This window comes from Oncorhynchus clarkii, chromosome 23 (genome assembly GCF_045791955.1).
Source record: "Oncorhynchus clarkii lewisi isolate Uvic-CL-2024 chromosome 23, UVic_Ocla_1.0, whole genome shotgun sequence".
Classification (NCBI taxonomy): Eukaryota; Metazoa; Chordata; class Actinopteri; order Salmoniformes; family Salmonidae; genus Oncorhynchus; species Oncorhynchus clarkii.
Window position 1 is genome coordinate 25,685,430 of NC_092169.1, and position 25,348 is coordinate 25,710,777.

Below are 25,348 nucleotides of genomic sequence, written 5' to 3' on the forward strand. Positions count from 1 at the left end.
GGTTGTTTCTGCCACGGTTGTAAATCTTACTTTGTGCCCCAGGCCATGTGTGTCCTAACCCAAAATACTTTTGTGGAAATGTACCAAGAGTTTCAAGACAAATTGAAATCTTTACAGGGTACTTACCAGTTAAAAGTGAATGTGATGTAGGAGCATGAATGGATCGCATCCTGAAATTATTCACCGCGACTTTGACTTACCCCTTTGACTTAACCCAAAACTATTTCGGTCTGATCAAAGCAACTGTCTACCATCCTAGGGATTTGTTTATACCAGTGTTGCCTTACAAGGGACCTCACGGAAAACTGTTCTTTCCCCTTTGCGCACATGCCGTGAACAACAACCAGGAAAAGCCTTGTGATCACTCAGATCAAGAAAGAGCCCTGACAGTTTTATGGGCCACAGTTGAATTCTCTAAGGCTCTAGAGATGGGGTATGTGTGGCCAAAATCTTTGAAGTGTGGAACTTTTCCAGGAAATCAGACACTCTTTTTAAAGAGTACATCAAGACCTTCTTGAGATGCAAGCAAATGGCTTCAGGCTATCCTGCATCGGTCACAGAGCAAGAGAGCAAAGACAAGCACATTCAAGACTATCACGACAGAGAAGGCACACTTCTTGACCCTGACAGAATAGAGGTCAACAAAACCAAAAGAAATGTGTCAAAATTGTACTTAAACTCTCTGTGGGGGAAGCTTTCGCAGAGTTGCAATATGCTAACAACGTCGATCATTAAAGACCCAGAAGAATTTTTGGAATTCGTTTTTTCGGACCAATACGATATTTCACATTTTTCATTCTTGAGTTAAGACATTGCCCTGGTGCAATGGAGACGTAACAAGAAGAAGGTTCTACCCCTGGGTAATGTAAATGCGTTTCTTGCAGCATTTACCACGGCCTATGGCCGACTTGAACTGTACGCCCTCATGGAGCAGCTTCAGAGGCGGGTTCTTTACCACGACACAGACTCTGTGGTCTATGTAAGCAAACAGGGTGATTGGAACCCCCCACTTAGCAACTATCTGGGTGGTTTAACGAGTGAACTCGAAGATGGTGACCATATCACTGAATGGTCCTCCTGTGGTCCCAAAAGCTATGCTTTTAGGACTAATGACAATCACGTGGTGTTGAAAGCCAATGGTGTGACTCAAAACTATGAAAATGCCCCACATGTAAACTTGGAATCAATCACACTCTTGGTCGAGGGGTTCATAAACAACCGGAATAGTGACTTGGAGATTTTGAGCTCCTACACAAAAAATTGTTAGGGATAAAAAGGGCTTCCATCTAAGGAATGCCCCACTTACTAAAAGATTCAGGGTAGTCTATGACAAGAGACTGCTTTTGCCTGACAGGACCACATTGCCCTTTAGTTACTGATTTATGCTACAAGCCCCAGTGTGTCATTAAAGCTTAAGATTTAATGGCTGCTGTAGAAGGTTTTGACCCCCGGTTGCAACTACCATTTTCTGCCTTAATCGCAGGCCCATCCAATAGTCTGATCATGTGTTATCTCAAAAGCCTGACAATATTGTGTGGTGTTATTCGTGTTATCAACCTGTGTATGATGAACTGTTGAAGAAATAAAAGTTTGTTGAAGGAATAACTTCTCCCTCCTCATAAAAACAATCTGCTGGTTTTGGACGATATGCTTTCTGCAGGTAGCGAACATCCTGAAATTGTACAAGCTTTTTTTTTTTTGCATGAGCGCCATTTTCTTATTTAATCATGGATTTAAAAGCAAATACTCCAGAACACCTGAGGCGCCGACCCGGCCTGTTCCCATGGGAGTGGCCGGCTGTGTACATTCCTAAAAAGTAACCGCTATGTCTCTGCGTTTAAAAAGAAACATGCCCCTCTTGAGAAGCCTAGTTGGGGCTACAGCTAAAGAACGGAAGGCCATCTTGGGTCACTGTTCTTCAGATCTCATATTATCCCTATGTGAGATTGCTTTGAATCTTCTCAAAGGACGCATTCCACTCACCCTGACCCAATTAAAAAAATGAAAGAGACAAAAGACTGCGATCAAACTCTTTGCCAATAAACGGGCCAGTCTTCAAAGAAAAGACAGCATAAAACAGTCTGGGGGTTTTCTTCTGCCTTTGCTAACTATAGCTGTGCCCTTCATCACCAGCCTTATTTCTGCCAGACATGGGGGTTGAACACAGAGTGTGATGGCCAATAAAATGTACTTGGTGCCTCAACAAGAGTTGGATAGACTTAAAAAAACAAATGCAAATGGGTCCTGAAAATATCAGACAAACAGCAGAAAATTATTTGGATATGGCCATGAAGGATATTTTGAACCGAAAAGGATTGAACCCCTATGATAAGGTCCAACAATACATAAACCTCTTGCAAAGGTATTTGGCAATGGTAAAACAAGGTGAGAGAGAGACCAACCATTTAACACTGTTGGTACTCAACTATAAGCTGAGCTGGTACTCTGGTACTCAAGCTGATACTCAACTATAAGCTTCGTCAACAGATTCAAGCTTTAAAACAAAAACCTTCAACGAGATACAGCACCCCTAAAGATGTCCCAATAACTCCTCCCCCCTATGAAAGGGATGATGATAACTCATTAACCCCCCTGAACGTCTCCGGACCTTTTCCTAATACCGATCTCTCAGGGTGGTTAGACTTTTGAATGACTATGATTAAATTCAATACATTTTACTTGAAGAATTAAGCAATTTAACATTTGTGGCATTCTCGAAACATTTGACGTGAGCATACGCCTTGATTACACGGTCTTAAAGTACACATATTGGAACACTTTTGATATTTTCTAACAAAACAAGCTACAACGTTATCAAAATCTTCTTAAATCATCATTATAAAGAGACATAACATCTTCAAACGAAACTCCCCGGGCTCTTTGGCATAGGTAGAATACACCGTGTTGACCACATGTAGTGGAAAGGTTATCTTGCACTTGTTTGATGCTGTAGTATATCTTTGATCCGTTTTTGGTCAAAAATTCTTTACTAGAATTTGAAATGAAGAACCGGAGGCTTTATGGGCAGTCCTTTTATTGTTGAACCAGTCTTTTGGGTATCAGGGCGTGGTTAACGCAGCCACGTACTTAGTTTTCTTCGGGGGCTGACCCTTCTGAGGATGATCCTTCTTTGGGTTCATTTGAATCATAATCCTCAGGATTCGTATATATTATGCACTTCCTTAGCCGAACAATGGTCTGCCGCTGTTGGAGCTGTACAAAAAGAGCGTCCAACAACTCTAACATTTTCAATTCCATTAGATCCCACCTTTTAAACAGAATAAGCATGCGCAACCTAAAATCCCCATCACAAATGTTTTGGTTGCGGGTTTCCTCGTTGCTGATATAGAACTCCACGCATCCACATGGAAGTCCATTCTTTATTTGTATTTTCACCCTGTGAAATACTCTTCCTGAGGAGTCAGGGGTACCTTCCCAACGGGTCTCGTAGCCCGTGAACACGCTATATCCCTTTGTGATAACTCTCAGTTCAGGACACACAACCTTGCGAAAAACCGGCCAGTCTTCAAGCCCGTAGTCCACTCCTAAAGTCTGGTCTGTATATTCTTCTCCTTCGGCTACTGTATAGAGTTTCAAACTGATACCCCCATTGCTGTCCATTAGACATCATCACTTGATCTATCAGCGCAGTTGCGGGCGGTATCTGGGTTCTATACACACTTAGAAACCGCTTTGTTGGCACATCGTATATTGTTGCTTTATACTTGGCCCTTTCTCTATGTTTCAGCCGCGGTCCTGCTTCCGTTGTTACAGTCATCACTGCTTTGCCACTCATCACAAAATCCATGTTTATTTTTTAAATCTTGTATAGTGTTCTGGGGCTGCATGTGTTGTTCTGGGTCTTATTTATAATGCATCTGCCGCCAACACAATCCCCCCCGGACATTCCTGCTTCATAGACAACAACCCTATGGGCAATAACATAGGGACGTGTGGGGCCATCCTCTTTAAAATGTTCAAACATATCCCCCCCCCCAGCTCAACCACATCAATCATCATGACAACTTTAAAGGAATAGATGCAATATAGACATAAATTAACACACACTCTAACACCTGACAACAGGAACAGGATGCACTTATATGGGCATAACCACGTGACACCTTCCCGCCAGGATGTCCTGACCGGATGTCCATATTTGGACATGTACGCGTCATCCGGACATAGGGTCATACATCAGACGTTTGACGTGCGCCGCCTACTTTATTCTCTCTCATAGTCGTTCCCAAATGAGCCAGCTGGGAGATGTCTTGATTAACTGCTGCTGTTTCCGTTTGTTGAGGTAGTATTCTGTAACGTAGACGCAGGGAGCCAGAAAGCAGGTGCAGTTAGTGAGTTTAATAACAACGAACATGGAACGATTCAAAACAAGAGAAGCGTCTGACATGGAAACAGAAACAATACTGCCTGCTGACTGATAACAAAAGATTGGTAAACAAAAGGAGTACTGAAGTCCAGGTGTGACTGATGATGAGACCCAGGTGTGTGTAAAGATGGGTTGCCAGGACCAGTGGTTAGTAGACCGGAGACGTCGAGCACCGGAGTGGGAGTGGACATGACACCACACCTGTCAGGTGGATTTATTATCTTGGCATAGGTGAAATGGTCGCTGTCAGGGATGTACAGTAAACAAATGTGTGCATAACATTAATCACAAATGTGCTTTTTGTGCATATGGAACATTTCTGCAATCTTTTATTTCACCTCATGAAACATGGGACCAACACTTTACATGTTGCGTTTATATTTGTGTTTAGTATATATTTGTTTTTTCTCTTTTTTAAATATGCACTTTTTGAAAGTGTATCTTTGTCTGTTTCCCTCTGCCTCTTTGTGTGTATAATTAGAGGCGTTTTCGCACTTATATGAACAAAGAATGGGAGAAATGATAGGAGAGAGGGAGATGAGAGAAATAAACATGCTTAATTAGAAGTCTATTGTTGGGGTAGGGTGTGGCTATGCACACATACACATACAGACACAGACATCACACTGTCTGTTTGTGCACAGATACAAATAGGTCACATGTAAATGAGTCTCACCAGATGAGAGAGAGATTTGAGTAAAACCAGTCCTAGTGTCAGTAACTGTGGCGGCCCGTACATTAGGGTGATAGGGGCAGCATTTATAAAAATATATATATATACTACCGTTCAAAAGTTGGGGTCACTTAGAAATGTCCTTGTTTTCCATGAAATCATACATGAAATGAGTTGCAACGTGAATAGGAAATATAGTCAAGACATTGACAAGGTTATAAAGAGTGATTTTTGATTTAAATAATAATTGTGTCCTTCAAACTTTGCTTTACTCCATTTGCTGCAATTACAGCCTTGCAGACCTTTGGCATTCTAGTTGTCAATTTGTTGAGGTAATCTGAAGATGCTTCCTGAAGCATAATGGACTTCTGTACACCTATGTAGATATTCCATAAAAAATCTGCCGTTTCCAGCTACAATAGTCATTTACAACATTAACAATGTCTACACTGTATTTCTGATCAATTTGATGTTATTTGAATGGACAAAAAATTAGCTTTTCTTTCAAAAAACAAGGACAAGTGACCCCAAACTTTTGAACGGTAGTGTATATATTATATAATTCAAGGAGTATGTTGTAAATGTCCATAAATGTGTGGTAGATGTATAAATATTACTGTTTCAAAAATATATTGTAAAAATAAAAAAATTAAAAAAGCTGTTACAAGCTTGACTCTGCCAGCATTAGAAGCTCCACGGGGGCATAGGCCGTGAGAATTGTTTTTCCAGCTATTTGCCGTGAGGGCGAACTGCACCAATGAAATCACTACATTTTTACATGTAAAACCAGGTGTATCACAAAGCATGGTCAAATTAATTAACCAGCTACAAAAAAATCTGAAATATTGAGAAATAGTTTGTTCAATTTTGGGGTACAATTACCAGTTATCTACTTTTGATAAGCACCTATCTAGCTATAGATAGCTGGTAGCTTGCTAGCTAGTTAGCTCCCATGGTAATTTTAAGTCTATCTCAACTATATAATATCTGACTAATTTGGAAACATTAAGTTATTTCAGAATGAAAGTTAACTGGTTAGCGCATCATGCTTTGTGACATTATCCCCAGTTAGATAATGTGTTTTCACTTATTGCGTCTGCATGCTTGTTGAGTTCTCCCTGGTGCACTTGTTCGGTCATGAGCTGGCCGCTCGTTCTAAATACTAAAATCTAATCCAGGGATGGGTAACTTTGACGGGGTTGGAGGCCACAAAAAATCTGAACTCATGAGGGGCTGCAGTAGTTCACGGGTCTGCGTACCCACATCCAACCCATTTTTTTATAAAAAATGTTCAGTCATTTAGCAGACGCTGTTATCCAGAGTGACTTACAGTTAGTGCATTCATCTTAAGATAGGTAGGTGAGACAACCACATCTCACAGTCATAGTAAGTACATTTTCCCACAATAAAGTAGCTATCAGCAAAGTCAGAGCTAGTAAGGGGGCGGGGGGGGGGTCAAATACGAGTGTCAGTTCACGAAAGGCATAGTTATTATTTTTACCCAGGCGTCCATTCAGAGCCGGCCCTAACCTCTTGGGGGCCCTAAGTGAAACTTTGTTGCAAAACAGTGGCAGAATGTGCAGCAGTGGCCATTGCATTTTTTATATGAACAACATGTGTAGTTTGAAAACTTGGCATCATATTTCTGTCATGCTGCTTTGTTGACAACTCCAACCCCCCCGTGCCTCGAGCATTCAGCCATTCAGTGGCCAACACGGATCAGTCAATAGATTCTTTCATGGATGACAATAATGAGCTGTCAGTTGTTCAGATGTCAAACAAATGACACATAAACACATGTACACACACTCACACACATACATACATACTGTACATACACACACACACACACACACACACACACACACACACACACACACCTCATTGTCACAAACTTTTCCTAACAAGACTTCAATCCCAAATGAACCACAACACTGAGTGACAGGTTTCCATTCTCTTGTTTATTTTTGTGTTCCGCTCCTCTCCAAAGTACAATCTGTGTGTGTGTGTGTGTGTGTGTGTGTGTGTGTGTGTGTGTGTGTGTGTGTGTGTGTGTGTGTGTGATTTATAAGGTTAAAATCAAGATCCTCTATCATATCATAGTTAATACAATCGATGTTACAATAGTTGCAACAATCGCAAATAAATTAATCACAAATAGATAAACAACCCCAAATAAACAAATTCACAGTTGTCTTCCTTTCTTCCGCTCTCAACTATTTGTTATAAAATGTCACGTATCATTGACGTATCAAAAGAGAGGGAAGCTAAGAGACAGGAGAAACCCCTGAAGAGGGGGCACCTTTAGAGGAGAGGTAGCAGCTTTGACAACAGCTGATAATCAGATATGGGGCTATGCTAACAAAATTAACCAATAACGCAAAACAACGCAATTGCGGATTATGCATTCTCAGCATGCTGAAATAGAACGTTTTATAATATGTGAATTTTCCAAAATGTTGTATGGTGTAAATGCCAGGATGTTATAGTAATTTCAGGTCATCTAGTAGAATTCAATGCACACTTTTCAACAATGCGTTTGAAGAGTTGGGTTGCGAGTGATATAGTTGGCCTTAGTTCTCTTCAAATAGCCAAACAACCAAACTAGCCTACTTAAAAAACCCTAAAGTCACCCCTGCTGAAATCTAATTGGAATAATAAACAAATCCCCATAAAACTCAGTCAGTTTAAGCTAGAAGATACAGTATAAGATTATTTTGCATTGGATGCATGTCAATCCACGGCATCTGCCTATGTTGCACTTCTGCATCTGCAGTGAAAGGTGACGAGCTAAAGCAGTGTTTGTCAGACCATGAGACATCCCAAAAATCGGTCTCCTAACAAATCGTCTATAGTGTCCGAAAGGTTTGGCCTACAAAACCTCTATTGAAAGATGAGACTCTCACGAACACGGTGGTGTTCTCCGTTTTGCTCTACGAACCCCACAAGTGTCTTGGGACTCGTCTGAAGTCGGTACATTCGTTCTGCCAACTTCTGTCTATAGCATCCGAACAGTTTGAGCTACACATTTATAAGACTCCTCTGTGGCAGACTCTCACATACATGTACATGTCAGTTGTTTTGCTCTAGGACGCCCACAGGCCTCACAAGACTCGTCTGAACATTTATGGATGTATATATATGGAGACTGTTTAGTGCCAAAAATAAGAGGTTAAGTACATGTAGCAAAAAAAGACACTTCAGAACACGTTGCCCATACAACAGAACATGTTGTTCCATGTAGTGAATCTGTTATTCAATGTGTTTGTATGAGCTAATAGCAGTAAGGCCACAAATATATTTTCATGAAATATACATGTTTCCATAACTTCATTAGAGTCCATCTGTGGTAAATTCAATTGATTGGACATGATTTGGAAAGGAACACACTTGTCTAAGATCCCACAGTTGACAGTGCATGTCAGAGCAAAAAACCAAGCCATGAGGTCGAAGGAATTGTCTGTAGAGCTCCGTGACAGGATTGTGTCAAGGCACAGATCTGGGGAAATATCTGCAGCATTGAAGGTCCCCAACAACACAGTTGCCTCCATCATTCTTAAATGGAAGAGGTTTGGACCACCAAGACTCTTCCTAGAGCTGGGCCGCCCGGCCAAACTGAGCAATTGGGGAAGAAGGGCTTTGGTCATGGAGGTGACTAAGAACCCGATGGTCACTCTGACAGAGCTCCAGAGTTCCTCTGCGGAGATGGGAGAACCTTCCAGAAGGACAGCCATCTCTCCAACACTCCACCAATCAGGCCTTTATGGCCTTTACTGAAGAGTGGCCAGACGGAAGCCACTCTTCAGTAAAAAGGACATGACAGCCTGCTTGGAGTTTTCCAAAATGCACCTGCAGGAATGTCCACCAGAGCTGTTGCCAGATTATTGAATGTTAATTTCTCTACCATAAGCATGCATTGTTGTTTTAGAGAATTTAACAGAACGTCCAACTGGCCTCACAACCACAGACCACGTGTAACCACGCCAGCCGTGGAGCTCCACATCCGGCTTCTTCACCAGCGGGATCATCAGAGGGGGGGTGGAGGGGTGCGGAGGAGTATTTCTGTCTGTAATAAAGCTTTTGTTGGGGAAAAACTCATTCCGATTGGCTGGGCCTGGCTCCGCAGTGGGCCTAATGAATTTGTTTCGATTGACTGATTTCCTTATATGAACTGTAACTCAGCAAAATCGTTGAAATTGTTGCATGCTGTGTTTATATCTTTCTTCCGCATAATTTATTCTGGTTCCACTAATAAATATGTTGAAATTGAATCAAATGATCTGTTTCTGTCTTCAGTCCTTTTTAAATGGGATAGATGAGCTCTATGGTCTATGGTATAGGTCAAATATGATAATCTGCCTATAACCAGCCTGAGTAAGGTTATAATTCCATTCCTATTCAGAGTTTAGAAAAATTTATGTAATTGGAAATTAGCTATTATCAGTCTGGTTATTGCGATGCATGTTTGTTGAGTTTACGCAGCCAGTCAGGAGCCGTTGTGGCCGTGGCATACTACATACTTACTAAAAGGTACGTGCGAAATAGTATGCGATAGTAAGTACATAGTATGCAGTTTAAGTATGTAGTACGCTAGTATGGGCATTCGGCCACATCTACAGAGTCTGTTTTGTTTCGACACTATTCGTGGAGGATATGAAGGAGACATACACATGCACATAAAAATAGTTATGCGCATATTAATACTCAGAGGTATCGTAGGAGGTATCACTCTGTAGGACACATACAGGGAAGGAAGACCAAAGGATAAGATAAGAGAGGGACATGAAAGGATAAATGCTAAGACAGATTAAGATACAGAGATAGAGAGATGATGAGAGAGAAGGGGACAGAGATAGAGGGAGGATGAGAGAGAAGGGGACAGAGATAGAGGGAGGATGAGAGAGAAAGGGACAGAGATAGAGGGAGGATGAGAGAGAAAGGTACAGAGAGATAGAGGGATGATGAGAGAGAAGGGGACAGAGATAGAGGGAGGATGAGAGAGAAAGGGACAGAGAGATAGAGGGATGATGAGAGAGAAGGGGACAGATAGAGGGAGGATGAGAGAGAAGGGGACAGAGATAGAGAGAGATTAAGAGAGAAGGGGACAGAGAGATAGAGGGATGAGAGAGAGAAGGCGACAGAGATAGAGGGATGAGAGGGAGAAGGGGACAGAGATAGATTCAGATTCTGTCAGACCTGGGCCCTGACAGTAAATCTCAGTAAGACCAAAATAATGGTGTTCCAAAAAAGGTCCAGTCGCCAGGACCACAAATACAAATTCCATCTCGACACTGTTGCCCTAGAGCAAACAAAAAACTAAACATACCTTGGCCTAAACATCAGCGCCACAGGTAACTTCCACAAAGCTGTGAACGATCTGAGAGACAAGGCAAGAAGGGCATTCTATGCCATCAAAAGGAACATAAATTTCAACATACCAATTAGGATCTGGCTAAGAATACTTGAATCAGTCATAGAGCCCATTGCCCTTTACGGTTGTGAGGTCTGGGGTCCGCTCACCAACCAAGACTTCACAAAATGGGACAAACACCAAATTGAGACTCTGCATACAGAATTCTGCAAAAATATCCTCCGTGTACAACGTAGAACACCAAATAATGCATGCAGAGCAGAATTAGGCCGATACCCACTAATTATCAAAATCCAGAAAGGAGCTGTTAAATTCTACAACCACCTAAAAGGAAGCGATTCCCAAACCTTCGATAACAAAGCCATCACCTACAGAGAGATGGAGAAGAGTCCCCTAAGCAAGCTGGTCCTGGGGCTCTGTTCACAAACACAAACACACCCCACAGAGCCCCAGGACAGCAGCACAATTAGACCCAACCAAATCATGAGAAAACAAAAATATATTTACTTGACACATTGGAAAGAATTAACAAAAAAACTGAGCAAACTAGAAATCTATTTGGCCCTAAACAGAGAGTACACAGTGGCAGAATACCTGTCCACTGTGACTGACCCAAACTTAAGGAAAGCTTTGACTATGTACAGACTCAGTGAGCATAGCCTTGCTATTGAGAAAGGCAGACCTGGCTCTCAAGAGAAGACAGGCTATGTGCACACTGCCCACAAAATGAGGTGGAAACTGAGCTGCACTTCCTAACCTCCTGTCCAACGTATGACCATATTAGAGATACATATTTCCCTCAGATTACACAGATCCACAAAGAATTTGAAAACAAATCAAATGTTGATAAACTCCCATATCTACTGGGTAAAGTTCCACAGTGTGCCATCACAGCAGCAAGATTTGTGACCTGTTGCCACAAGAAAAGGGCAACCAGTGAAGAACAAACACCATTGTAAATACAACCCATATTTATGCTTATTTATTTTCCCTTATGTACTTTAACTATTTGTACATTGTTACAACACTGTATATATATAATATAACATTTGTAATGTCCTTATTGTTTTGAAACTTCTGTATGTGTAATGTTTACTGTTAATTTTTATTGTTTATTTCACTTTTGTATAATATCTACCTCACTTGCTTTGGCAATGTTAACACATGTTTCCCATGCCAATAAAGCCCCTTGAATTGAATTGAAATGATAGAGGGAGGATGAGAGAGAAGGGGACAGAGATAGAGGGAGGATGACAGAGAAGGGGACAGAGATAGAGGGAGATTAAGAGAGAAGGGGACAGAGAGATAGAGGGATGAGAGAGAGAAGGGGACAGAGATAGAGGGATGAGAGAGAGAAGGGGACTGAGATAGAGGGAGGTTGATATCTGGTTCATTGAGGGGTTAACTCTAACACGATCGCAGCAGGAGACGACACAGGGGAAGATGAGAATAGGAATGAAGGGATGGTGAGGGGGGTGTGTGTGTGTGAGGAGATGGACTGAGATAACACATTTCATCTCCTTAAAAGTAGTGAGAGAAATATTGAGAGAACCATTTTCAACTTGTAGACAAAAGATATGAAGATTAAAAAAACAGAGGAACAGTGACATAGATTGAGAGGGTGCCCATTTACCCACTAGATGTGTCCTTGGTTGTTTGGCAACAAAACCGGAGAGTGCAATGAGGAACTATGAGGAAAAACAGATGGGTTTGACTTAGATTGATGACAACATAAAAACAATATTTTGTCCCCAATGTTTATTGAAAACATAAATACATTTGCATAATGAGCAATTGTTATCTCTCAAATACATCGTTACAGTTGGTTAGCTAGCTAGCGAATTGTTGCCATATTAGCATTTGCCTGAAATCAGTCAAAACACCTCAAGATAAGGGCCTCTCGAGTGTCACAGCGGTCTAAGGCACTGCATCGCAGTGTTGCGGCATCATTACAGCCTGGGGTTAGATCCCAGGTGCTGTCACAACAGGCCTTGAACAGGAGTCCCATAGGGCGGTTGGCCCAACGTCGTCCGGGATAGGGGAAGGTTTGGCTGGTTATGACAGCACCTGGGATTGAACCCCAGGCTGTAGTGATGCAGTGCATTAGACCACTCGGGAGGCCCTTGTCTTGAGGTGTTTTAGACTGATTTCAGGTCACTTGGCTGATGGCGCTCTAGCGACTACTTATGGCGACCCGGCCACCTGCAGGCTGACTTTGGTCATCAGTTGAACGGTGTTACCTCCGACACATTGGTGCAGCTGGCTTCCAGATTAAGCGAGCGGGTTTTAAGAAGTGAGGTTTGATGTTTCAGAAGGACGTATAACTCGACCTTCGCCTCTCTCGAGCCCGTTTGGGAGTTGCAGCGATGAGATCGCAAAAATCACGAAGTTGGGGAGAAAAAAGGGGTTAAAATTACAACAACAACAACAAAAAATATATAAACAAGACATGGTATCAAGAACAAGATGAAACTAGTTGAAACGAGTCACTTACGATTCTCCACGTGGCAGTTTCTTGTCATTGTCACAATAACTCACTGACTTCTGCCCCATTGAAGCATGCAAATTGGTTTCGTGACATTGTTAGCTAACCCTTCCACAGAGAGGAAACAGACAAAGACAGAAAAAGAAAATGCAAAAATAAGAGAGAAAGGAGAGAGAGAAAAGAGCCCTGGAAGGTAGAGGTGTTCCAAACTCTCAGATCCTTTATGTGACGTTAACACACACTGACACAGCGCCAGACACATGCACCCACACAGACATACAAACACACACACAACACCAAAGACATATTTCTATCACTGCACTCAATTTGACACATGCGCGAAAGAGAAGGAGTGTTGTGAAAAGAAAGAGTGAGTGAGAAATAGAGAAAGGGAGAGAAAAAGAGAAAGAAGAGTGAGAGAGAGAGAGGGAGGAGGAAAACTGTGCCAACAGATCCTCATCATCCCTCTCCTTCACTCCATTCCCCTCTTCTCTCCTCTCCATAAGACAGTTCAGCAGAGGTGGACAGGAATACATTCTATACTTTTCTTAATATGTTATTTCCCTCGTTTCCTCTCTCTCTCTCTCTCTCTCTCTCTCTCTCTCTCTCTCTCTCTCTCTCTCTCTCTCTCTCTCCTCCCCTCGATCCCTCACACTTTTATTTTAAAGATAATAAAACAATACCACAGTAATGTCTGCAAAAGCACTACAGTAAATACTACAGTAAAATACAGTAATATCTGCAAAAACACTATAGTAAATACTACAGTATACTACAGTCAACAAAAACACTACAGTTTTTTAACTATAGTGATACGACATTATTTATACTAAAGTAAACTAAAGTATTTTCTTATGTGGGACCCCACATATCCAGAGGTGAACAGCATAACTGCTATACTTTGTATGACGTTTTTTCTCTCTTACTTCTCCTCCCTCCTTCTTCCTCCCCCTGTCTCTCTCCTCGCTCTCCTCCACCCAATTCCTCTCTCCTCTCCTCCCTTCAGGGCAGTGCAGAGACAGAGGTGGACAGGAATAAGTGCTGTACTTTGTGTAATATGTTCTTCACGTCGGCCATCGTGGCCCAGTCACACTACCAGGGAAAGACACATGCTAAGAGAGTACGACTGGTACTGGGAGAAACACCCAGCATACCTACTGCTACCAACAGCCCTACCACCACAGGTAACACAGATCCACATATACGTTTGCACACTCACTCACACATGCGTGCACCCCACACCACCCCCCTCCCCCCAAACGCACACACGCATACAGACTGATTGAACTGTTTATCTGTTTACATACAGTATATGTGTGGATTTATCTTTTAGTGACCTCCTCCCTGTAACACACACACATTCACCCAGTTTATTTTTCATTTGTGGTAAAACAACAACTCTCATATATCACTGTGTGTGTTTGTGTGTGTTTGTTTGTAGAAGTCAGTGTGTGTGCGTGTGTGTGTGTGTGTGTGTGTGTGTGTGTGTGTGTGTGTGTGTGTGTGTGTGTGTGTGTGTGTGTGTGTGTGTGTGTGTGGGTGTGTGTGTGCATACGCGTTTGTGTGTGTTTGTGTGTCCATTTGTATGCGTACGAAACACAATCCATTCCATTTAACACACATCAGACCAAGGTCATAACCGACACAGCCAACAGATTTAATGGAACTGACCCATTTGTCTACCTATGTGCCAGAACAACAGAGTGCCTTAGGGTACAATGTGCTATTGTACACTGTTCTTTGGATACTTCAGGTTTGTCCTTGCCATTCACATATGCCTGCAAGTGTTTACGGTTAAGTTTAGACATTAATTCAGAATGTTTAAGGTTAGTTAAGGTTAGGGTTTACATTTTAGAGACTTAAAACGAAAATAAAAAAAATGACTTTCTATCGCTGGATTCCAAACATGCAACCTCTGGAATCAGAGGCAGATGCTTACGCCCATCCACCATCCTCATGCACAATGCCCTAATAAAACCAAAACCTACATGGAGGTAGCAGTGCTCCTGGTTGCCCCTAGTGGCCGGTTTCCACATCATCTCCCAACGTTCTCAGATGTACGTTGAATACTGACTTGCCTGGCCATACAGTTTATCAGCTAAATAGTGTGTGTGTGATGACGATAGCATGACATACAGTGTATCAGCTAAATATTGTGTGTGTGTGTGGTGACGATAGCATGACATACAGTGTATCAGCTAAATAGTGTGTGTGTGGTGACGATAGCATGACATACAGTGTATTGGCTGAGGAAAGCTTTAATCCGTAATACCATGGGGAAACAGCCATGTCCAATCTCAGTACCCAATAGCTTGGGCAGCATTTCAGCTACAACCTATCTCTCTCCTTCACCTTCGCTCTCTTTCGCTCTCTCTCTCACTCGCTTTCTCGCTCTCTCTCGCCCATCAGACACTGTCACGTCCTGACCTTAGTTCCTTTTTATGTCTCTATTTTAGTTTGGTCAGGGCGTGAGTTGGGGTGGGCATTCTATGTGTTGTTCTATGTTTTTGTATTTCTGTGTTTGGCCATACCAGGCCAAACACAGAAATACAAAAACATAGAACAACACATAGAAGGCCCACCCCCAATCAGAGGCAACTGTTTATCATTGTCTCTGATTGAGAACCATACTTAGGCAGCCTGTTTTTTCCACTATGATTTGTGGGTAGTTGTTTTCTGTTTTGTGTTTCTGCACCTGACAGGACTGTTTCGTTTTCGTTCATTCTCTTTGTTATTTTGTTTTGTGTTCAGTTTAAATAAGAAATAACAATGAACACTTACCACGCCGCGCTTTGGTCCACACCTTCTTCATACGACGACCGTTACAGACACTCAGTTCATTTGGCCTGTCCACAACCCCTATTGGAAACCAGCTCTCAATCCTGAACTGATCAATGTTTCTATTGGATTCCACTTGACTCCGAACACCCAACATAATCCCTGTTAACCACCAAGATCATTACCAGCGTGTTACACACTCACTCACTCACACACTCACTCACTCACTCATTCACTCATTCACTCACTCACACAGACATGCATTCATACAGACACGCACACACACACACAAACAGAGACAGAGAGCGAGCGAGCGAGACAGAGAGAGAGAGAGGGGTAGGGGTAGGGAAAGAGAAGCACACAGCCAAACCAGTGTCTAGGAAGTGGCATACATTTACAACAGAAACAAATATATAGAAAAGGAAGTGATCACTGCAGATAGTATTGGATTAAAATTAAAGTTTGGGTTAACTTTGAAATTACATTGTTCTAAATCAAGTCAAAGTTTATTGGTCGCGTTCACAGATTTGCAGGTGTTATAACAGGTGCAATGAAATGCTTACGTTTCTAGTAGTAGAATGTCTCGCAAATAAAATACAAATATACAAATAATCCAAAAATCGAATCAAGAAATCAAGAAATGACAGAGCAGGTCCAATTAACAAATCTACTTCTTGAATGTCAGTTCGATTAGCTCACACACACACACAACGTGTCAGTTTGTTGAAGGCACTTTCAGAGAAGTTGCCAAGGTTTTGTGACAGACAGACCTGGGAGGAAGGAAAGAATGAAAGAGAGAGAAGAAAAGTGGAGGAGGATGGAAGGATAGATCAAGAGAGATTAGAATCAAAAGTAACCTTCAGCACACACACATATCTCTCTCTCACACACACACCTCTGTCTCACACACACACATCTCTCTCTCACACACACAGCTCTGTCTCACACACACACCTCTCTCTCTCACACACACAGCTCTGTCTCACACACACACACATATCTCTCTCTCACACACACACCTCTGTCTCACACACACACATATCTCTCTCTCACACACACAGCTCTGTCTCACACACACACCTCTCTCTCTCACACACACAGCTCTGTCTCACACACACACACACATCTCTCTCTCACACACACACAGCTCTGTCTCACACATATATCTCTCTCACACACACACACAACTCTGTCTCACACACACATATCTCTCACTCTCACACACACACCTCTGTCTCACACACACATATCTCTCACTCTCACACACACACCTCTGTCTCACACACATCTCTCTCTCACACACACAGCTCTGTCTCACACACACATCTCTCTCTCTCACACACACAGCTCTGTCTCACACACACACATATCTCTCTCTCACACACACATATCTCTCTCTCACACACACATCTCTCTCTCACACACACACATATCTTTCACTCTCACACACACAGCTCTGTCTCACACACACACATATCTCTCTCACACACACACAGCTCTGTCTCACACACATATCTCTCTCTCACACACACACAACTCTGTCTCACACACACATATCTCTCACTCTCACACACACAGCTCTGTCTCACACACACATATCTCTCACTCTCACACACACAGCTCCGTCTCACACACACACATTCTCTCACACACACATCTCTCACACACACACACACACACACACACACACACACACACACATCTCTCTCTCTCACACACACACACCTCTCTCACACATAACTCTCACACACACGCACGCACACACACACTCACACACACATCTCTGTTTACACACATACCTCTCTCACACACACACACACACACACACACACACACACACACACACACACACACACACACACACACACACACACACACACACACACACACACACACACACACACACACACACATATATCTCTCTCTCTCACGCACATATCTCTCTCTCACACACACACACATTTTTATTTCACCTTTATTTAACCAGGTAGGCTAGTTGAGAACAAGTTCTCATTTGCAACTGCGACCTGGCAAAGATAAAGCAAAGCAGTGTGTCACAGACAACAACACAGAGTTACACATGGAGTAAACAATAAACAAGCCAATATCACAATAAACAAGTCAATGACACAGTAGAAAAAAGAAAGGCTATATACAGTGTGTGCAAAAGTGTATAGTCTCTCGTCGGAAGGCATGGACCAAAACGCAGCGTGGTAAGTGTTCATGATACTTTATTACTCAAAAACACTCGAACCAAAATAATAAAGTGAAAAGGTGCTGACACTAAGCAGAAAATAACTACCCATAAAACACAGGTGGGAAAAAGGCTGCCTAAGTATGATTCCCAATCAGAGACAACGATAGACAGCTGCCTCTGATTGGGAAATACACTCGGCCAAAAACAAAGAAATATAAAAAATTTTAATAAATAAACTAGAATGCCCACCCTATTCACGTGACAGTACAACCCCCCCCCAAAGGTGCGGACTCCGGCTGCAAAACCTGACTCTACAGGGGGAGGGTCCGGATGGGCATTTCTTACGGCGGCGGCTCCGGTGCGGGACGTAGACTCCCCTCCGCCCACAGATCCCTCCGCTTTGGGGGCGGCCCTGGTGCATGGACCTTCACTGGAGGAACCGGGCCGCAGATCATCGAGTCTCCCGATTGGGGACCGTCGCTGGAGGCTCAGGACGGTCGCGGAGGCTCTGGACCGCGGATCAATGCTGGAGGCTTTGTGCCATGGATCATCACTGCAAGCTTCGTGCCATGGATCATCACTGCAGGCTTCGTGCCATGGATCATCACTGGAGGCTTCGTGACATGGATCATCACTGGAGGCTTCGTGCCATGGATCATCACTGGAGGCTTTGTACATGGATCCGGAACAGGTCTCACCGGACTGAGGAGACGTACTGGAAGCCTGGTACGTGGAGCTGCCACAACGCGTCCTGGCTGGATACTCACTTTAGCTCGGTGAGTGTGGAGAGCTGGCACAGGACGCACTGGGCTATGACGGCACACTGGAGGCATAATGTGTATATCCAGCGCAGGACACACTGGAATGTGGAGGCGCACCGGAGGTCTGGAGCACAGAGCTGGCATAACTCGTCCTGGCTGGATATCCCCCTTAGCCCGGCAAGTGCAGGGGCTGGAACAGGCCGCACCGGGCTTTGCTGGCGAACCGGGGACACCGTGCGTAGAGCTGGCGCAGGATAACCTGGGCTGAAGAGATGCACCAGAGGCCAGGAACGCTGAGCCTGCACAATCCGTCCTGGCTGAATGACCACTCTAGCACGGCCACTGCGGGGCGCTTGCACAGAGCGCACCGGGCTGTGGATGCGCACTGAAGGCATGGTGCACAGATCCGGATAACAGGGTGCTTGACCGGTCACTTGCTCCCCACGGTAAGCACGAGGAGTTGGCTCAGGTCTGAACCCCGACTCTGCCACTCTTCCCGTGTGCCCCACCCCAAAATAATTAGGAAGCTGCCTCTCATGCTTGCCTCGTTGCCGCGACTCCTGGTATCTCCGCCGTTCCTCCCTTGCTGTTTCCGCCTGTTTCCATGGCAGGGTCTTGTTCCCTGTCATAACCTCCTCCCAAGTCCATGAGGTCCTCCACTCACTCTTCTCCCGGGCCCAGGATCCCTGCTCCTCCTGGCCACACTGCTTGTTCCTTTGGTGGTGGGTAGTTCTGTTAAGTCTCTCATCGGAAGGCATGGACCAGAACGCAGCGTGGTAAGTGTTCATGATACTTTATTACTCAAAAACACTCGAACCAAAATAACAAAGTAAAAAAACGAAACAGTTCTGTCAGGTGCAGACACTAAACAGTAAAATAACTACCCACAAAACCCAGGTGGGAAAAAGGCTGCCTAAGTCTGATTCCCAATCAGAGACAACGATAGACAGCTGCCTCTGATTGGGAACCACACTCGGCCAAAAACAAAGAAATAGAAAACATAGAAATAAAGAAACTAGAATGCCCACTCTAGTCACACCCTGGCCTAACCAAAATAGAGAATAAAAGCCTCTCTATGGCCAAGGTGTGACAAAACGGCATGAGGAGGTAGGCAATAAATAGGCCATAGGAGCGAATTATTACAATTTAGCAGATTAACATTGGAGTGATAAATGAGCAGATGAGGATGTGCAAGTAGAGATACTGGTTTGCAAAAGAGCAGAAAAGTAAATTAAATAAAAATAGTATGGAGATGAGGTAGGTAGATTGGGTGGGCTATTTACAGATGGACTATGTACAGCTGTAGCGATCGGTTAGCTGCTCAGATAGTTGATGTTTACAGTTGGTGAGGGAAATAAAAGTCTCCAAATTCAGCGATTTTTGCAATTTGTTCCAGTCACAGGTAGCAGAGAACTGGAAGGAAAGGCGGCCAAATGATTGTCGGCTTTGGGGATGATCAGTGAGATATACCTGCTGGAACGTGTGCTACGGGTGGGTGTTGTTATCGTGACCAGTGAACTGAGATAAGCCGGAGCGCTCTCACATATCTCTCTCACACACACATCTCTCTCTCTCACACACATATCTTTGTCTCTCACGCACAATGTTTCTCTCTCACACACATATCTTTGTCTCACACACACATATCTCTCACACATACCTCTCTCACACACACACACAAACACACACACACACACATCTTCTCTCTCACACACATATCTTTGTCTCTCACACACAATGTTTCTCTCTCACACACATATCTTTGTCTCACACACACATATCTCTCACACATACCTCTCTCACACACACACACAAACATCTTCTCTCTCACACACACACATATCTCTCTCTCACACATATCACTCTCTCACACACACATATCTCTCTCTCACACACACACATATCTCTCTCTCACACACAAACATCTCTCTCACACATACCTCTCTCACACACGCACATCTCTCTCTCCCACAGGCACATATCTCTCTCTCACACACCTCTCACACACATCTCTCTGTCATGCGCACACACACGTAAGCACGCACACACTCTTTCACTCAGGGAGGAGAGCTTTTCCCTCAGTCCACTCAGACACACAGACAAGGTTATAGCTGCAGTAAGATGTAATACTTTCCCTTCAAAATTCAACCTATTATGGATGAACGTCTATTTGACGCAAAAATTCTGCGTGGTTACAGGGTTGATTCTGCGTGGTTACAGGGTTAATTCTGCGTGGTTACAGGGTTAATTGTGTGTGGTTACAGGGTTAATTCTGTGTGGTTACAGGGACAATTGTGTGTGGTTACAGGGTTAATTCTGCATGGTTACAGGGTTAATTGTGTGTGGTTACAGGGTTAATTCTGCATGGTTACAGGGTTAATTGGGTGTGGTTACAGGGTTAATTGTGTGTGGTTACAGGGTTAATTCTGCATGGTTACAGGATTAATTGTGTGTGGTTACAGGGTTAATTGTGTGTGGTTACAAGGTTAATTCTGCATGGTTACAGGGTAAATTGTGTGTGGTTACAGGGTTAATTGTGTGTGGTTACAGGGTTAATTGTGTGTGGTTACAGGGTTAATTGTGTGTGGTTACAGGGTTAATTCTGCATGGTTACAGGGTTAATTCTGCATGGTTACAGGGTTAATTGTGTGTGGTTACAGGGTTAATTGTGTGTGGTTACAGGGTTAATTGTGTGTGAGTTTTTAACATTTAAATGTTTTTGTGAGAGCCGAGGAAGGCATATATCAACGTTCTCAGGACCTTTCCAAATTTCCAAAATTGCTGTCTATTTCTAGTGTCGTGACGTTGTATTAGTTAATGTGACGACTGTTGCTCATCGAATGATTAAACGTTTCTAATTGCGTGATTAACTGAATCAAACAATTATTAACTCATTAACCTGGGGCACCATGGGAAAACAAGTTTTTATTTAGTTTCTATTTCCCAAACTCAAAGAATATCAGAATATCGATTTTACAACAGCCGCTAAATAACCAGTTACCTCTACAATCTCGTTCTGAACGTCGTATAGTCCGTGAATCTGCACTGACCCGGGTCTCACCAATGAGTATTAACCTTTAATAACAAAACAAAAATGACAAAAATGACAAAGAAGGCATTTCAATCTCTGTGTCTATCCTGTCGTCGAACAATCGAACCAATTGGACATGGACATAGCCATGGTTCATGACCTCTGCTAGCTTTCCTACAGACAGGATAGTTTTGTTCAGGAGAGTAGCGTGTATGTGGACCACCAGAATAGTGTCCTGGAGAGACTTTTCCACATGTTGCAACCTGAGGGCCTGTGCCTTCATCTGCTGCTGGATAAGTGGCATCTCTTCAGTAATCTCCCTAACATTCCTCTTGACTGTGGCTAGACTGACTGCGTTGACGGCAGTGGTACCTAGGGAAAATAGTGACCCTGCGGCTGCCCCTATCGATAGTAGCGCCCCGACGAATCGTTTCTCTCGCCTGGGCTCTGATAGTTCTGGCTGGGTAACTGTGACCTTTTGGAGTTGGGCCAACATATGGGCAATGTCTAGCTGGGCGTGCTTAATTGCCTGGCTGGTCCAGTCAGCCCCGGCCCAACTCAGGTAGAATGTGTTGGCGGTACACATTCTCTGCATCTAGGCGGACATACACCCTCTGCGTGTGTACTCTGCAGTTAGTTATGAGGAGTCCTGGGTAGGGGATCCATTCGCTGGGTTGGTTTTGACCAGGGCGCAGAGTGTCAGGATCAACAAAAAATGTTTACTATTTTTCTGGATTTCTTATTTTGATACAGTACAGCGCAAGACGATATCAATAGTGTCAACAGATGTATATCTGGTAGCTGGGAAGAGAATAAATGATGTTAGGTGCAACGTACAGATCTCCTGGAAGGGATCAGCTGTGGGTACTTAAGAATTCTTAGTACCTCTGACTTTGCTAGGTTTTTATCTATTCGGTGCTGGCTAGCACCCCTTCTATTCCCATGGGGGGAGTGTACAACTTGCTTTGGTTCCGGTGGACCCACTTTATAACGTTTTGGCGACCTTTGCTGATTCTGATCTGGTAAGCTACAGGTGATAGCTTCACCACAATCTCGTGGCCCCGTCCAGTGGGGCAAGAGCTTTGTTGCAACGGCCGCGGGTTTGGTGTATATGTAGTACCACACCTTATCCCCGACCTCAAACACCTGGTGTGAGGCCTTTTTGTCGTAATAGGTCTTGTCACCTTCTGCACTTCTTACCAACTGTCCTTGAGCATATGCAAAGGTAGTCTGGAGATGGTTCTGCAGGTCGGTCACGTATTGATGAGCCGTGTAGGCGGTGGCTGCGGCGACATCTCCCGGTTGGTACAGGAGATGCAGCGGAAGCGTCATTTGCCGGCCCGTCATCATCTCGAAGGGTGTTTTTCCTGTAGACCTGTTGCGTGTGGCTCTGATCGCCATCCCTACCAATGGGAGTTTGTGGTCCCAAACTTTGTGGTTGGCTGCCACATACTTCCTCAAGATTCTGACGATTGTTTGGTTGCTCCTTTCTACACTGCCCGAGCTCCTAGGGTGGTATGCGATGTGGAGTTTAGCTTTGACTCCCAGAAGCCTCCACAGTTCGGTCATTACAGCTGCCGAAAAGTGGGTTCCTCTGTCGCTGTCAACGGTTTCTCCTGGCAGGCCGAAACGACTAAAAACTTGGTTTAGCAAAATAACGTCTGTCGTTTCCGCTGTGTCATTGGTCGCGGGCAGGCACTACACCCACATTGTGAATGCGCAAGTCACTGTGAGGAGATACTTGTTGCTTCTGGCTGACCTGGCAACTGGGCCGACCCAGTCGATCTGGATCGAGCTCCAAGGGTAAGACACACCCTTGCGTTGTAGGGGTGCTCTGTGAAGTGGCTTGGAGGGTTGAAACTGGCAGCAAACTAGACACCCCCTCGCGTATTGTGCCACGTCTTGTTCCATGTGAGGCCAGTAGGCCACCTGTCGCAATATTTCACATGTAGCCTTGACCCCCCTATGGCCTCCACCTGGCTCGTCGTGGGCATGGGCTATCATTATCCCCCTCTGTGTTTTAGGAACCACCCACCTTCGAGCGGTGTCGGTTTCTGAAACATACACCAGTAGGTCATCTACAAGTGTGAGGTGCTGTTTAGTTGCGTACAGTGAACGCAAGTCGTGTGAACCTGCCAAAGCCAGTTCGGACACTGGGTGGTTGACAGGGTCTGACAGGAACGCCATCAAAGTGGCGAGGGACTCAACTTGGTGTTGCATTGCTACCAGGTCGCCATTCAGGAATTAATGCGTTAGCAACACATTATGTTCGTGCAAAGACGTTTTCTGTGGTGCTACATGGCTATGCGTTACCGCAGACACCATAGCTTCCTCAGTGTTTTTTTTCCGTCTCGAGCATCAAACACCCAAGAGGTGCCGTGAATTGCACCGGATTTCGCCATGCTGTCGTCATGGTCGTTGCCAAGTTTGTCACAACCAGGTGATTTGGAGTGTCCTTTGACTTTCTTTCAATGCACCTGTATGTCGTGTTTGGTGATGAGGTCATCACAAACTAGGATGAGCTATTTATTTTTCACCTCTTTACCACTTGACGTAGTCATGTGCTTTTGTTTCCAAAACGGCAAGTGGCATAAGAAGGTGAGTCTCGCGTAGTTTGAGTCGGTGCAGATCGCCAGGTCTGACAATTCATGTTTCACTGCCGTTTGCAGGGTTAGCAGCAGTTCTGCAAACTAGTTGGTCTTGTTGCCAAGCTGAAATTGAAGTGGTTTGCACGGAATGTCGTTGGCACATACCAATCCCACCCCAGCTTGCAAGTTGTCTAGATGGCGGTAAGAACAGCCATCTTCAAATGCCATCGGCATTTCAAGACACACGTTCTCTTCGAAGTAGTGATGGTTCGAAGGCAATGGCAGAGCGATGTCACGCGGGGGTGGAGCGGAGTCGGTTTCATCGTCACCACAGCGTTGACACACCGCCAAAGCACTGCTTTTGCGTAGTTGATTACTACATCATGGCTCTGTAGCGTCATAAGCCAAGCCGCTACCCTGCTGTTGTGTACAGCACCCTCACGGATTAGTTGGCTTTTCAGAAAAGTCACAGGCTGGTGACATGTTTCTATGATCACCTTTTGTCTGCCGACATACTTGTGATTCTTCACCACCGGAGGTCACTGTTAACACAAGCTAAAATCGACCAGGTTCCAGTGAAGGTAGGCTTTCACAATGCTGTAAAAATGTCTCCCTAAATACCCTTAAGCTGGTAAAACAGATTTTATGTATTAATCAATTTGAATGATTAGTTAACTCAGTATAGGCTACAGGGATTAGCTTTAATTAACCTGAAATAGTTGCTATCTCTAAGTTCATGTGGAACAGTTTAACCATGTCTCATTGGTTAGAACACATTCGTTTGTGTTTTATTCTCATATTCAACCCCGAAAGGTAGTGTATAAATTGAATGTATGTATAAAATTGAGACTGAGAATTAAAATCAGTTGAGACTGGTTTCATATCCTACAGCGTAACCTGAATTATTTCACAGAAAAATGGCTGGCAATTTGTCGCCAGAGGTTACTGATAGCGCAAGCTGAGATCTCACAGGATTCCCGCCTGGCGCGAGAATTCCCTATGAACAAAGGAGAAAACAAAAATGGCTGCTGCCCTTTGTTAGCTTAGCATCTGGCGCAATTCTTAGCTTTCCTTGTG

The 25,348-nt window shown here is 43.9% G+C and overlaps 1 protein-coding gene across 1 annotated transcript in view; it reads left to right on the forward strand.

The window, feature by feature from the left end:
* LOC139381262 (zinc finger matrin-type protein 4-like) overlaps positions 1-25,348 on the forward strand; it is a 151,213-nt gene that overhangs the window by 81,409 nt on the left and 44,456 nt on the right. The window contains exon 4 of the mRNA XM_071124728.1: positions 13,923-14,100. Coding sequence (XP_070980829.1) covers positions 13,923-14,100 — 178 coding nt within the window. The remainder of the gene's footprint in view (positions 1-13,922; positions 14,101-25,348) is intronic.